This window comes from Penicillium arizonense (genome assembly GCF_001773325.1).
Source record: "Penicillium arizonense strain CBS 141311 chromosome Unknown PENARI_contig004, whole genome shotgun sequence".
NCBI lineage: Eukaryota > Fungi > Ascomycota > Eurotiomycetes > Eurotiales > Aspergillaceae > Penicillium > Penicillium arizonense.
In genome coordinates this window covers 997,247-1,009,337 of record NW_019173281.1, presented here as the reverse complement: position 1 = coordinate 1,009,337, position 12,091 = coordinate 997,247, and the positions used below count along the sequence as shown (strand labels likewise).

The 12,091-nt window shown below is 51.5% G+C and overlaps 2 protein-coding genes across 2 annotated transcripts; one reads left to right on the top strand and one right to left on the bottom strand.

The window, feature by feature from the left end:
* Positions 1-23: 23 nt before the first annotated feature.
* cprA (NADPH--hemoprotein reductase cprA) lies at positions 24-2,170 on the bottom strand (the record flags this gene model as incomplete). Its single annotated transcript, XM_022628982.1, has 2 exons — positions 24-320; positions 380-2,170. 2 exons carry the CDS (start codon positions 2,168-2,170, stop codon positions 24-26), a joined length of 2,088 nt encoding a protein of 695 aa, XP_022491070.1.
* A 174-nt stretch (positions 2,171-2,344) lies between these two features.
* Positions 2,345-11,555, top strand: PENARI_c004G09413 (putative cell morphogenesis protein (PAG1); the record flags this gene model as incomplete). The annotated part of the gene is made up of 3 exons (XM_022629341.1): positions 2,345-2,403; positions 2,539-2,693; positions 3,814-11,555. The coding sequence occupies 3 exons, from the start codon at positions 2,345-2,347 to the stop codon at positions 11,553-11,555; spliced, it is 7,956 nt and encodes a 2,651-aa protein (XP_022490981.1).
* Between the last annotated feature and the right edge of the window lie 536 nt (positions 11,556-12,091).

Here is a 12,091-nt window from a genome sequence, read left to right as displayed (position 1 = left end):
GTAGAGAAAGAAACATTCATCAATCATGACCAGACATCCTCCTGGTAGCTACCACTGCTGCGCATGTGCTTGACCATTTCCTCGCCCTTCTCGGCGGGAAGGCCACGCTGCTCAGCGATGATGTGGCCAAGAGCCAAGTTGACCTCGCGCGCCATGTTGGCGGCATCACCACAGATGTAGAAGTTGGCCTTTTGCTTCAGCAGGTCGCTGACCAGCTGGGCATTCTCCTTCAGTCGGTGCTGGACATAAACCTTCTGGGCTCCCTCACGGGAGAAGGCGGTGATAATCTTCAGGGAATCACCCATCTGATCTTGGTATGTCTGAATCAATTGAGTTAGCGTACGTTGAAGTGATCAAAACCAGAATAGAAAGTGCATACCTTGAACTCATCTTTGTAGATGAAGTCCTCGTCGCTCTTACGGCATCCAAAGAACAAAAGTGTCGTTCCAACCTTCTCACCCTTGGCGGCGAGAGCAGCACGTTCCTGAATGAATCCACGGAAAGGCGCAACACCAGTACCAGGGCCAACCATGATGATGGGCTTGGAGGGGTCAGAGGGGAGCTTGAAGTTGGAGTGGCGGATGTGGACAGGCACATGGATACCATCGTACTTGTTGCGGGGACCGGTGATCGAGTAAGTCAGGCCATGAGGATCGGGAGAGGGGTCGCCATTCTGCTTCTGCTTCAAGGCCAGGAGGTAGTTGGTGGTGACACCCTTGACCAGGTGCGAAGCACCGGGCAGACGAACGGACTCGACAACAGCGGTAATGCTGATCTTGTCCTTGTGAACCAGAGACGAGGAGGAGATAGAGTAGTAGCGGGGCTGAAGCTTATTGAGACCTTCGATGAGCAGCGAGAAAGGAACGGCAGTAAACGGCTGCGAAGTGATGCTCTGGAGGGCCTGAGCAATGTTGAAGCACTTGTCGGCGATCTTCTCGTGGAAGTAATCCTTGTCATTACCGAGGCGGACGAGCTCGGCCTTGCTCGCCTCATCTGGGGCGAAGGCAGCCAGGGACGAGACAAACTGACGAGAGACGGGGGCACAGACTTCCATGTAGTAGCGGACGGCGGCATCGTAGGTAGTAGGAGTCGGGATAGGAACCTTGGCAGTGACATCAATGCCCTTGATACTGATGACCGAGTGACGCTTGTCCTCAATACCAAAGACCTGGAGGAAACGATCGACCTCGGCACCAGCGTTGGTAGGCCAGACAGCGATGTGGTCACCGGTCTGGTAGCTGAGGTTGCTACCGGCAATGTTGATTTCCATGTGCAGACAGTTACGGTCCTTGACAGTGAAGAGTTCCTTGGATTCGACGATCGGGGCAATATACGGGTTGTGGGCAGAGAAGGGACCCTTGGCGCGTCCCTCACGGTGGGCAGCAGTTGGCTCACCGAGGTAGACAGTCTCGTCCTCGGGGGACCTCTCGTCTTCCTCGCTCACAGAAAATACCGCTTCGTAGACAGATTCGCGTTCCTGGAGACCCATGGCGTCGGACAGAGCAGCCCACATGGGCTCCTTCCAGGCGAGGAAGTCCTCCTCCATCGTACCGGCACCGTCATCACCCTCACCAGCGTCACCAATGCGCTGCGCACCAAGCTTGGTCAAGGCGGAATCGACTTGACGGACCATGGCGTTGTAGTGTTCATAAGTGTTGTTACCGAGACCGAATGCGACGTACTTCATGGAGGAGAGGGGTTGATCGTCGCCGGTGGCACCGCTCTCAAAGGCGACGTCCTCACCGGTGAAGAACTGGTAGAATTCCACGGCGTTGTCAGTGGGTTCACCCTCACCATAGGTGGCCAGCACAAAGAATGCGACCTTGTCCTCGGGGAACTTGTCGAGGTTCTCATAGTCATAATCCTCAATATCAGCCACCATGGTCTTCAGGCCGAAGCGCTGAGAGCCTTCCTTAGCCAGACGCGACGCATAATCCTCCGCGGTACCGGTCTGGGAGCCATAGAAAATCACACAGTTCTTGTTTGTCTCCTCCATCTTCTCCACGATGTCGCGAGTTTTGCCGCTCTTGGCGGCACCATTCTGGGCGGCGCCTGAAGAGGCATAAGGGTCCTTGGGAATGGCCCAGTAACTCCCCTTGGTGAAGTAGGCAACGCTACCCACCAAGAGAGCGACCAGAACCACCAGGTCGAGTGTGTCCAGTTGCGCCATTGGAACGGGGGAGAAGGATGTTTTCCGGGAGGGTTGGACTGTGTTCCAAGACAAAGCGGGCAAAAACCAAATACAAAAAGTAGTTCTAAGCCCACCAAAAAGACCCCTAGGTAAACCTCAAGAGGAAGAGGAAGAGGAAGAGAGAAGTAACGGTGGTCTGATCTGCAGGTCGGAATGTCCTGGCTCCGTGTGGATCTGCCACTCACCGCTGACTGTGGAGGGATGTTTGGCGTGTAAAGTACAGAGATAGGGAAATGGGCAGGGAATAGTAAAAGTCACAACATCCCCGTATATATAATTTCTAATGTGGGCAATCCCGGGGAAATCAATCGGGAAATCAGCCTTTATAACATCCAGCCTCTCATCAGCGACCACTTGTTGACTACCAGTGTTCTGTATAGTTTTGCCTTACGTGAAGGCGGAGAGCGGGTACTATTGGGGTTGCGCGGCAAGGCTATTCGGGAGATTGCAAGTTTCTATCTTCTTCGCCGCACTCCCCACACCCCCGAGTTTGCCGGCCTTCGTACCTCTCAACCCCGCGGAATGCATTCCGTTCGTTGGTTGTGAAGGTATCCCCAGACCCGTGGCGAGTTTCCTCTTTGAGCTCGGCTGCGGCGGAATCAGGATTCCCATGTGAAGATATCCTTGGAGTTGAACGTTAACTGATAACTTATGTCAAATGGCTTCAACCATGTGTGACTTGGATCTCTCTCTGTCTTGCTATGAATTTATGATATCTATTTGCCACTGATTCTTCGATGTCGACTGTGCTACTAGGTGGTGCTAGGTATGACCAGTTATGTCAACCCCCACATAGTCCCGAGGTTGCAGTCATATTCGTGCACTATAGGCTTTCCAACGGTAACTCTATGTCTGAAGACACACACTGTATCAAGGAGTTGCTCGCCCTTGACCCCTCAGTGGATATAATTTGAGGCTTGAAAACTCAGGGGACCTGGAACAAACGGTCCAAGTTTGAGCCTCGTATCAGAACGACGCTAAACCGTAGAGACCTAAGAGTCTGTATTTCAATTTAGATAGTCATTTTAGCTGATACGGAGTATACTGTAGAAGTTACTTTTCACCAAGCACATAAAGCTTATAGACCAGACACCCGGTTTCGTACAGAGTATGGACAGATGCTCTACGGTATGCCTCCACGGGATCTCCGTGTGGGGAGAGAGGCATCGCCAGATCTGTTTCAAAAGACAAGTCTTAGACCCAGCTCGGCATCCGAAACATAGCTGACCAGGTGAAATCTTTGCCTGTTCCTGTACGTCTGACGCTGTTGGTAACCTTACTCCGTACTCTGACATGTACAAGCGAGCATTCCCTCCGAGCTTCAACCATATGTTTCTATAGACTTGCGAGGCTTTAGAGCACAAAATACAAGACTAGGATCTTGCGAAACATCAGAAATGAAAGAACAAAAGAGTAAAGAGTAAAAGTGTGGAAGTGAAGTTATAGAGGCTTAATAATATCCTTCTACTCCAAGGCACCTGGGCACCCGTGCACCCGATAAAAACATCAACTCGAAAAGTATACACCGGTTGCCTGCAGGTCTGAAGCAATGAGGTTTCTTTGATACACAGTAAGTCACCCGCTGCGTCTCGGAGCCAACGGTCTGACATTGCTGAAAACAGTGGCTTCCCACAAAGCTGGCCCCGGCCAGCAAACAACGCCCCTCATCCCTGACGACTTAAAATCCGCGCCACACCACAACTTAGCTTCACCAGCGGATCGCCGAGCCAGGACTACCCAGTCGACTCCTATGCACAGTCGCGAGTCCTCCGCCGTCAGAGGAAGAGCTGCTGACCCCTCCACCCTTGCCCCTACTCTCACGCGGCGCGGTATCTCCGGTTCAAAGAGCCCCGACGTTTCGGCCGGTCGGCCCACAGGATATGAAGGATTAGAACGACGGCCTTCGAACTCGTACGGTCATCACCGCCAGACTTCGATTGTACACGGCGTGCAGCATTCGCGGAACCCGAGCATGGCTGGTTCAACCGCCTCCACCAGTCCGCTCAGTCCGGAACTTATCGCGTCTCTCGGTCGCGGCGCTTTCGACGAGGCCACTCTACCTGCGAAATTCGATCCCCTTGATTCTCATTCGGGGTATTCCACCCCATCCGCGATGGCCGCTGGCCATGGATTACCTCCGACGTTAAGCACCATACAAGACAACGATACTGAGAGTATGGATGCCAATCCCGCGAACTTGGTCCACAAACGCATGAACTCGGGAGGGAAGACACGACGGGAGAGATCACATAGCCGGTCACACTCGAAGCATCACTCGGACTCGAAGACGGTGGGAGAATATGCGTTACATCATCTGTTCAACTCGTTTGTTGGGCAGGCGGATAACAAGATCAATCAGGCGATCATGAAATTGGGAGAATCCGATGCTCCAGTGGAGGAAGTCTGCGGGCCTGGAGCGGACCCGACCTTTGATCAATTGATATCGGCATTGGGTCACATTGCCCGACTGAAGCCGAAACCGTTGATCGATACGATTATGTTTTGGCGCAAGGCTAAGGGAGATGCCGCCATCACCGCACGACAGATGACGAACGAACAAAAACCATCGCCTGCATCCGAGAATGGTCCTCTTCTTCGTCGCAACACCGAGCCGACACAGCCTGGTGACCAGTTTCCTCCCGCGGAACGGCCGCAGCAATCAACGCCCTTCCTTGCTCGTCATGACGATATCGCTTTGGTGGAGCGACGCGCCACGGTTTCGGTTTATCTGGTCTGCAGGGTCTTGATTGAGATCTTCAATCAGAGTAGCCTGGCTTCAATCACACTTGACATGGCAGATCGCTTGGAGGACATTGTCTTTGGCCAGGTGAAAACCTCTGACCCCGATCAGATCTCAGCATCACCACTCCGGATGGCGAACTGGAGGATATACGGCCAGTTGCTTGGTATTATGAGCGAATCCAATTTCTCCAGCGTCGCCAACCGGTTCTTGGGAGAACTCGATCGCCATCAGAAGGACGAAGCAGCCAAGGGTCCATCTCGAGATGGTGACGCAAAGGCCGAAGTATTGATTCTATGCATGAGATATCTTCGTCTTCCCACAAATACTGAAGGATGGCCTAAGTCTTGCGACTTTATGCGATCCCTAGCACGGCTGTTTGTCAATGCCCACGGGCAGCGCATCAAACAAGCCTACTGCTATGTGATCGAGAAGCTTCTTCTCCCCGTTGCTGCCAACCCCAGCTGCGATCTTTCCCTGCCTCGGTGGAAGGAATTCTTAGACCTAGTCCAGCCGCGTCTGGTGCAGCTTCTCGCTAAGCCTCGCCATTGGGCGGCTTCTTTCTCACTAAATGTCTTGTTACTTTGCATCTCGAACAAGGAGACATTCTCTGCCCAATGGCTCTCAATGATCTCGAGCTTGCCTGCGCGACTGAAGGACCGTCCCACCCGTGCACCTGCCCTCCATGCCATTTGTCGTCTGGTCTGGACATACTTCTTCCGTTTCTCGGACTCTCCAACGACAACACTTCGCAAGGTTGAAGAAGTGGCGAAAATCGCCCTTCCAACTGGACGTCGAACGTATCTAAGCGCAGAGCCGGTCTTTGCCGATCCTTTGATACAATTGATTCAAATAATTGGATTCAAGCATCCTGATGTCTGTTTCCGAAACATCATATTCCCATTGATCAACTCCGACTTGTTCCTGTCTGGCAGAGAGTTGAAGATTGAACAGATGGAGCCCGAGAAAATGGTCATTGGCATCCGTGCCTTTTTGGCTACCATGTCTGATTTGGAGACAAGCGACCAACTGTGTCCTCCAATCCCTACTGGCTCGCTTCCTAATCCTTTCACCGATGCTTCGACCCCCATGTATTTCCACAGGCCACAATTGCTTGCGGAGCACACGGTGGCGAGTGCAACTGAAAAGCAGGATCCGAACTTATGGCAACCTGTCAATACAGCGAGGCTGAGTGAAAATGTGAAGGAGTACTATTTCCGTTTCTGTGAAGTCTTGGGCAAGATTACTTTACTATGTGATAACACATTTGGTGGACAGGCAGTTCTAGACGAAAAGTTCGGCGGAACTACCCCTAAAACACCGATTTCAGAAGCTTTCAGTTTCGGCCGACGTGATGATCATCTCACTACACTGGATCAGAAGCAGGGCTTCTACGACTTACTTCATGTGGCAGTTCAAGCCCTTCCACGTTGTCTCTCCGATCATATTCCATTCAATTCTCTCATCAATCTCCTTTGCACGGGTACTGCTCATGTGCAGTCCAATATTGCAACCTCATCAGCAGAGTCCCTGAAGGCCATTGCCAGACAGTTGCACGCGCAGCAAGTCACGATTGGATTTGCCAGATTCATTTTCAACTTTGATGAGCGTTATTCCACCATGTCAGATGAAGGAATGCTTGGACCGGGCCATATCGAGTCAACTTTACGGCTGTACGTTGAGCTGTTGCAGATTTGGATTGATGAAATCAAGCAAAAAACAAAGGGTGCAGCTATGGACCAACTGGAAAGATCCATCTCCGGCAGCCGAGCTTTGCATCTCGACTTATCGAGTGTCCTTGCCCACGTCGAGGAGATCGAATCACATGGCCTGTTTTTCCTGTGTTCGCAGTCAAGAAGAGTTCGAGCTTTTGCCATTACTGTTCTACGGTTGATTACCGAGTTCGACAGTGCTCTTGGCAAGGAAAACACCAGAATTATTCGCATCCTCGAGGCTGATTCCCAGCAAATCCTTGATGTCAATGACGAGCACCTCACTGTGGCAGAGCGGAGTCGGATCCAGAAAGGCAAGCGAAGGAGCGCCTCACAGAATACCCTCATGGAACTGTGCAGCAGTGAAGTCTCTTACGATTCAACATTGTGGGCCAAGGTATTCCCGAACATTATCCGTGTCAGCTTTGAGACTTGTCCTTTTGCCGTGACCCTGGGCAGAGAGATTGTATGTGCACGTCTTGTTCATATGCACAAGAGTATCACATCTCTCGCCGAGAGTACAAGATTTCCTCCGTTCGCCCCCGCGGATTCATACCACAACCGCCCTCCTATTGGTAGAAACAATGTGACAGCTGAGATCCTGGTCGAGCAATGGAAGCTCTACTTGGTCATGGCTTGTACCACTGTCACCAGTGTGGGAGCCCAGTCTCAGAGTCAGCTGGCAAACGCTCAACATGCCCGCAAAGCCTCCAAGGGAGCCCAGCAGTCCCAAAACAAGATCAGCTCTGCTAGGAGTCTTTTCGCCTTTGTCATTCCCCTTCTTTCCGCTGAGCGGGATTCCATCAGGAGTGCCATCGTGGTGGCTCTGGGTGCTATTCACAAGAACCTCTACCGCACTCTTCTCGAATCTTTGCAGTACGCTGTTACTACTTGTAACGAAGAAGCGAAGATGAGAATTGGCAACCACTATCGCAGCCCTAGCAGCCCGCGCCGGAACAGAAAGACTGATCGCCTCCGCACTGAAGTTACGAATGTCTACAAACTCACTTCTCATTTCCTTCAAGAACCCGAGGTTTACAATGACGACTGGATCGTCAATAACCTGGTTACATACGCAAAGGATATTCGAATTTTCCTCAGTGACGCCGAGGTTCAGAATGACTGGGAATTCCAGCGCTTGCGCTTCCATTTCTGTGGATTGATGGAGGAGGTATTCGAGGGGATTAATCGTGCCAAGGATCCTTCTCGCTGGATGCCCTTCGAGTCTCGAAAGTCCGCTTTCTCGCTCATGGAGGAGTGGTGCGGATACTCGCCAAACCAGTCTCAAATCTCTGAAAGGGAAGAAACTATGCGGAAGTATTCTCTGGCACAGCCCCATGAAGCTGGCGAAATGAGGAACACGGCTGCTGCTATGGAGATTGAAAAGAAGAGTCTGCGGGGAGCTGCCCTGAGCGCCATGGCTTCTCTTTGTGCTGGCCCCATTAGCATCGCCACTGAAAGTGGTTCGGTTCTTCAATTCGATGTCATGCGCATGCTGTCCTGGATTGAGATGATCTTCAGCACCGTTAGTGATAAGTGGCATGCTATCGGCCGTCGGGCCCTCAAGAACTTGATTATTCATAATCAAGAACACTCGTATCTGATGGAACGATCGATTGAGATGTGCTATATCACTGAGCGACCAAAGACCATCGAGAGTTACTTCGAGGTAGTCACTGAAGTGCTCCTTGAGTACCCGGACTATCCTCTCAGGTTCTGGAGAATCCTCGGTGCAGTCTTGGTAACACTGGGCAATGAGAAACGTGAGATTAGAATGAAGTCTGCCAAGCTTCTTCGGAAGCTTGAGGAGCGTCAGCAAAAGAACTCCAGGCTTCAAGACTTCGATATCAGTATTTCTGATAAAACAACTGCTGTCTACAAGCTTGCCCAGTTCGAGATTTCCAAGCGATTGGCTAGCCAGCATTCCGATTTGGCTTTTACCATCTTCTCCGAATTCTCTTTGCATTTCCGCAATCTTCGGCCTGATAGTCAACGAAACATGGTTGCTGCCATCCTGCCGTGGGTTCAAACAATGGAGCTCCAGGTTGATCCTAATGGTGGCCCTACTGCCAGGTCATACATGTTGCTTGCAAACCTCTTTGAGATCACCATTCGGTGCAGCACAATCCTGCCAAATCAAGTGCAAGCATTGTGGCAGGCTTTGGCAACTGGCCCTCACGGAGGCAATGTACAGCTAGTGCTAGACTTCATCATCAGCATATGTCTGGAACGCAAGGAGCAAAACTTCGTCGAGTATGCCAAACAAATGGTCGTGTTCTTGTCTGGTACTCCGGCTGGATCAAAGGTGATTGAGTTCTTCCTATTGCAGGTTGTGCCAAAGAATATGGTGCAAGAGCGAAAGGATCTCACCCCACCTCCCCCCGACATTAAAAGCCTACCATACGTTGCAGACCTCGCAACGGTGCTCCCCATTGGCAACAAGCAAGCTGGTCTTTCCCTTGGACAGGTCGCCCTGATCTTCCTCGTTGATCTTATGGTCGCCCCGGTTACCCTTGCCCTGGATGATGTTGTCAAACTCATTCACGTTGTCCTCATTCTTTGGGACCACTATACAGTTACTGTACAGGAGCAGGCTCGAGAGATGCTGGTCCATCTCATCCATGAACTGATAGCGGCCAAGCTTGAAGATGATGCCCCGGCTGGCGCCCGGCAATCCGTCGAGGACTTTGTGGAGTCTATCCGCAAGAGTGACCCCGCCGTCGTGTGGGAGTATGAAGAGAATCATGGCAAGGATGAGGAATCCGATGATCGTCGGGTGCCTGCTTCTATGGCTACTGTTACTCGTGATGTTGTCACGTTCTTTAGCTTCGCCTATGAAGGCATTGGTGAATTATGGGCTAAGGAGGCTTTGAACTGGGCTACTTCTTGCCCCGTGAGACATTTGGCATGCCGTTCGTTCCAGGTTTTCCGCTGCATTTCGACGTCTTTGGATTCGAGGATGTTGGCGGATATGCTGGCTCGGCTTTCGAATACTATTGCTGATGAGGAGACCGATTATCAGACTTTCTCGATGGAAATCCTCACCACCTTGAAGATCATTATCAGCTCATTGAATCCATCGGACTTGTTGAATTATCCTCAGCTGTTCTGGACTACGTGTGCTTGTCTCAACACAATTCATGAAACGGAGTTTATTGAGAGTATTGGCATGCTTGACAAATTCCTTTCTCGAGTCGATCTCAGCGATCCGGCTGTCGTGACCACGTTGATTGAAGGCCAGCCACCGAAGTGGGAGGGCGGATTCGATGGTCTCCAGGACCTTGTTTTCAAGGGAATGAAATCATCTGAGTCCTTTGATCGCACCCTTGATCTGCTGCATACTCTGAGCGGCCTTCCAAACAATGATCTCATTGGAGACGGAACTCGACAATTGTTTACAGTGCTGGCTAACCTACCTCACTTCCTCCAATGCTTCGAGCAAGGTTTCACCGACCAAAAAGCTATCACTCGTGCCAGCCTACTTGCCCGCGTGGCCGAGAATGAGCGATGCCCTCGACTCGCAGCGTCATTGTTTGGTTTCGCGAATCAGCAGTACAAGACCGCTGGTGTCTTCTTGGATCATATCATCACTGAGATCAAGTCGTACTACTTCCCGCAACTGGATTTCCAGTGCTTGATCTTCCTCATGGGCCTTCTGACCAACACTACTGATTGGTTCCGCGTCAAAACCATGAGGATTCTTTGTGTCTTGATTCCTGAGGTGGACATGCGCCGGAATGAGGTCACTTGTCATGGCCCGGATCTGATTTCCCCGCTGCTTCGTCTTTTGCAAACAGACCTCTGTCCCCAGGCTTTGGAGGTTCTGGACCACATCATCACCGTCTCAGGCAATCCAATGGAGCGCCACCATCTTCGCATGAGTATGGCGTCAGCAAGCTCTTCTCGCGCCATTCGTAAGGAGTACGAGCGGATCCAGAGTCTTTACGGCATCCCTGAACCCTCGGGGTGGTCCGTCCCTATGCCTGCGACTCAGTCAAGCATGACCCGGAACAATGTCCACGCCGTCTTCTACACCTGTGTGGAAGCCGATGATATGCACGCTGAGAACGTCATGGCTTCTGAAGTGGCATTCCATGCTGATGAATTCAGCGACTCGTTCTTCCCAATGAGAGCTGATACCATGAAGTCAATCGACACACAGACCGATGGCAACATCGGAGACATCGTGCAGAAGCTGGACAGTCTGGATGACTTCTTCGACGAGACCGACCCAGGTACCCCTGTCATGAACCCCGTGGCTCCGCCAATGCTGCGAGGATTTACTGGAAGCTACGTCGACACCAACGCGCACCTCTACGACCAGCAGACCGCGCCAATCTTGCGAAAATCCCTCGCTCGGACAGGTTCTACGTCGTCTTTCCACAATGGTCTAGCTGAGTCTCGACCGCCTAACTTCCGCTTCGATGGACCTGCCGTGTATTCCCCAGCAACCACCACACCTCCAAATGCTGCGCAGATGCTGCGTCCAGTGTCTCACCACACCCGCTCCGTCACCTCTCCCGCCAACAATCTCTACGTCCACACCACCAATGCACCTAATTCCACGCCAAACGTGGGACTAACCGACTCTGCTTTCATGTCTGATGACGAGCCAGACGAGGAGCATTCGGATCTTGACGAACGCCCAGTAACCACAACCACCAAGCTAGCACCTCCTCCACCTATGGTCCGCAGCGCAACCGACGGTCCCCATTCCCTCGAATCAATGATTCGCAGCGGCATGCGGCGACTAACGGGCGGCGCAGCTTCCAACAGGGAGAAAGAGCGGCAGCGTGACCTCCTACGTGCTCAACACCGTGCTATTGTACAGACGGCCAATTCACCGCGCGTTCCTAAGGTTCCTGAGGAGTATCTCTCGGCACCAACCAGTCACCCGGCATCGCCGAGGTAAATACCAAACACTGAATATTCAACACTAGCGTTCAGTTTCTTGTTTTGGTTCGTTTCCTTCCCTCTTTTTGTTTTTCATTTCGGCTTTCGGTCTTTCCGGGATGTCTGGGCATTTCTCGGGAGTTTGCTTCTTTTTCTCACATACCATACCCTGTGCCTGTCCATCTACTTTGTAATTGGTCCTGTTTGTCTAGCGTTGATCTGCACATCCACATCCGCATTCTTGTATAGTATCATATCCTGGAAATCTTTCTCCATTGGGGGTGTTGGCATTTCGAATTCAATCAATCATCTTGATATATTTCTGCTCTACAATCCTTCAAGCGCAGCCCAGGATGTCTTGTCGTATGCATCTGAAAGGTGTTTTGGATGCTGAACTACCTCTTCACCATGTAAAATAAAGAGCCCACAAATTTCTATCATAACCAGCACGCATGGCTCTTTGTTGAAATTTGAATGGAGAATACGATGAATGATGCTAGGAAACTCTTGCCAAGAACCAACGAGGTGGTTTAAGTCTGATCTCTCTCTCCATGA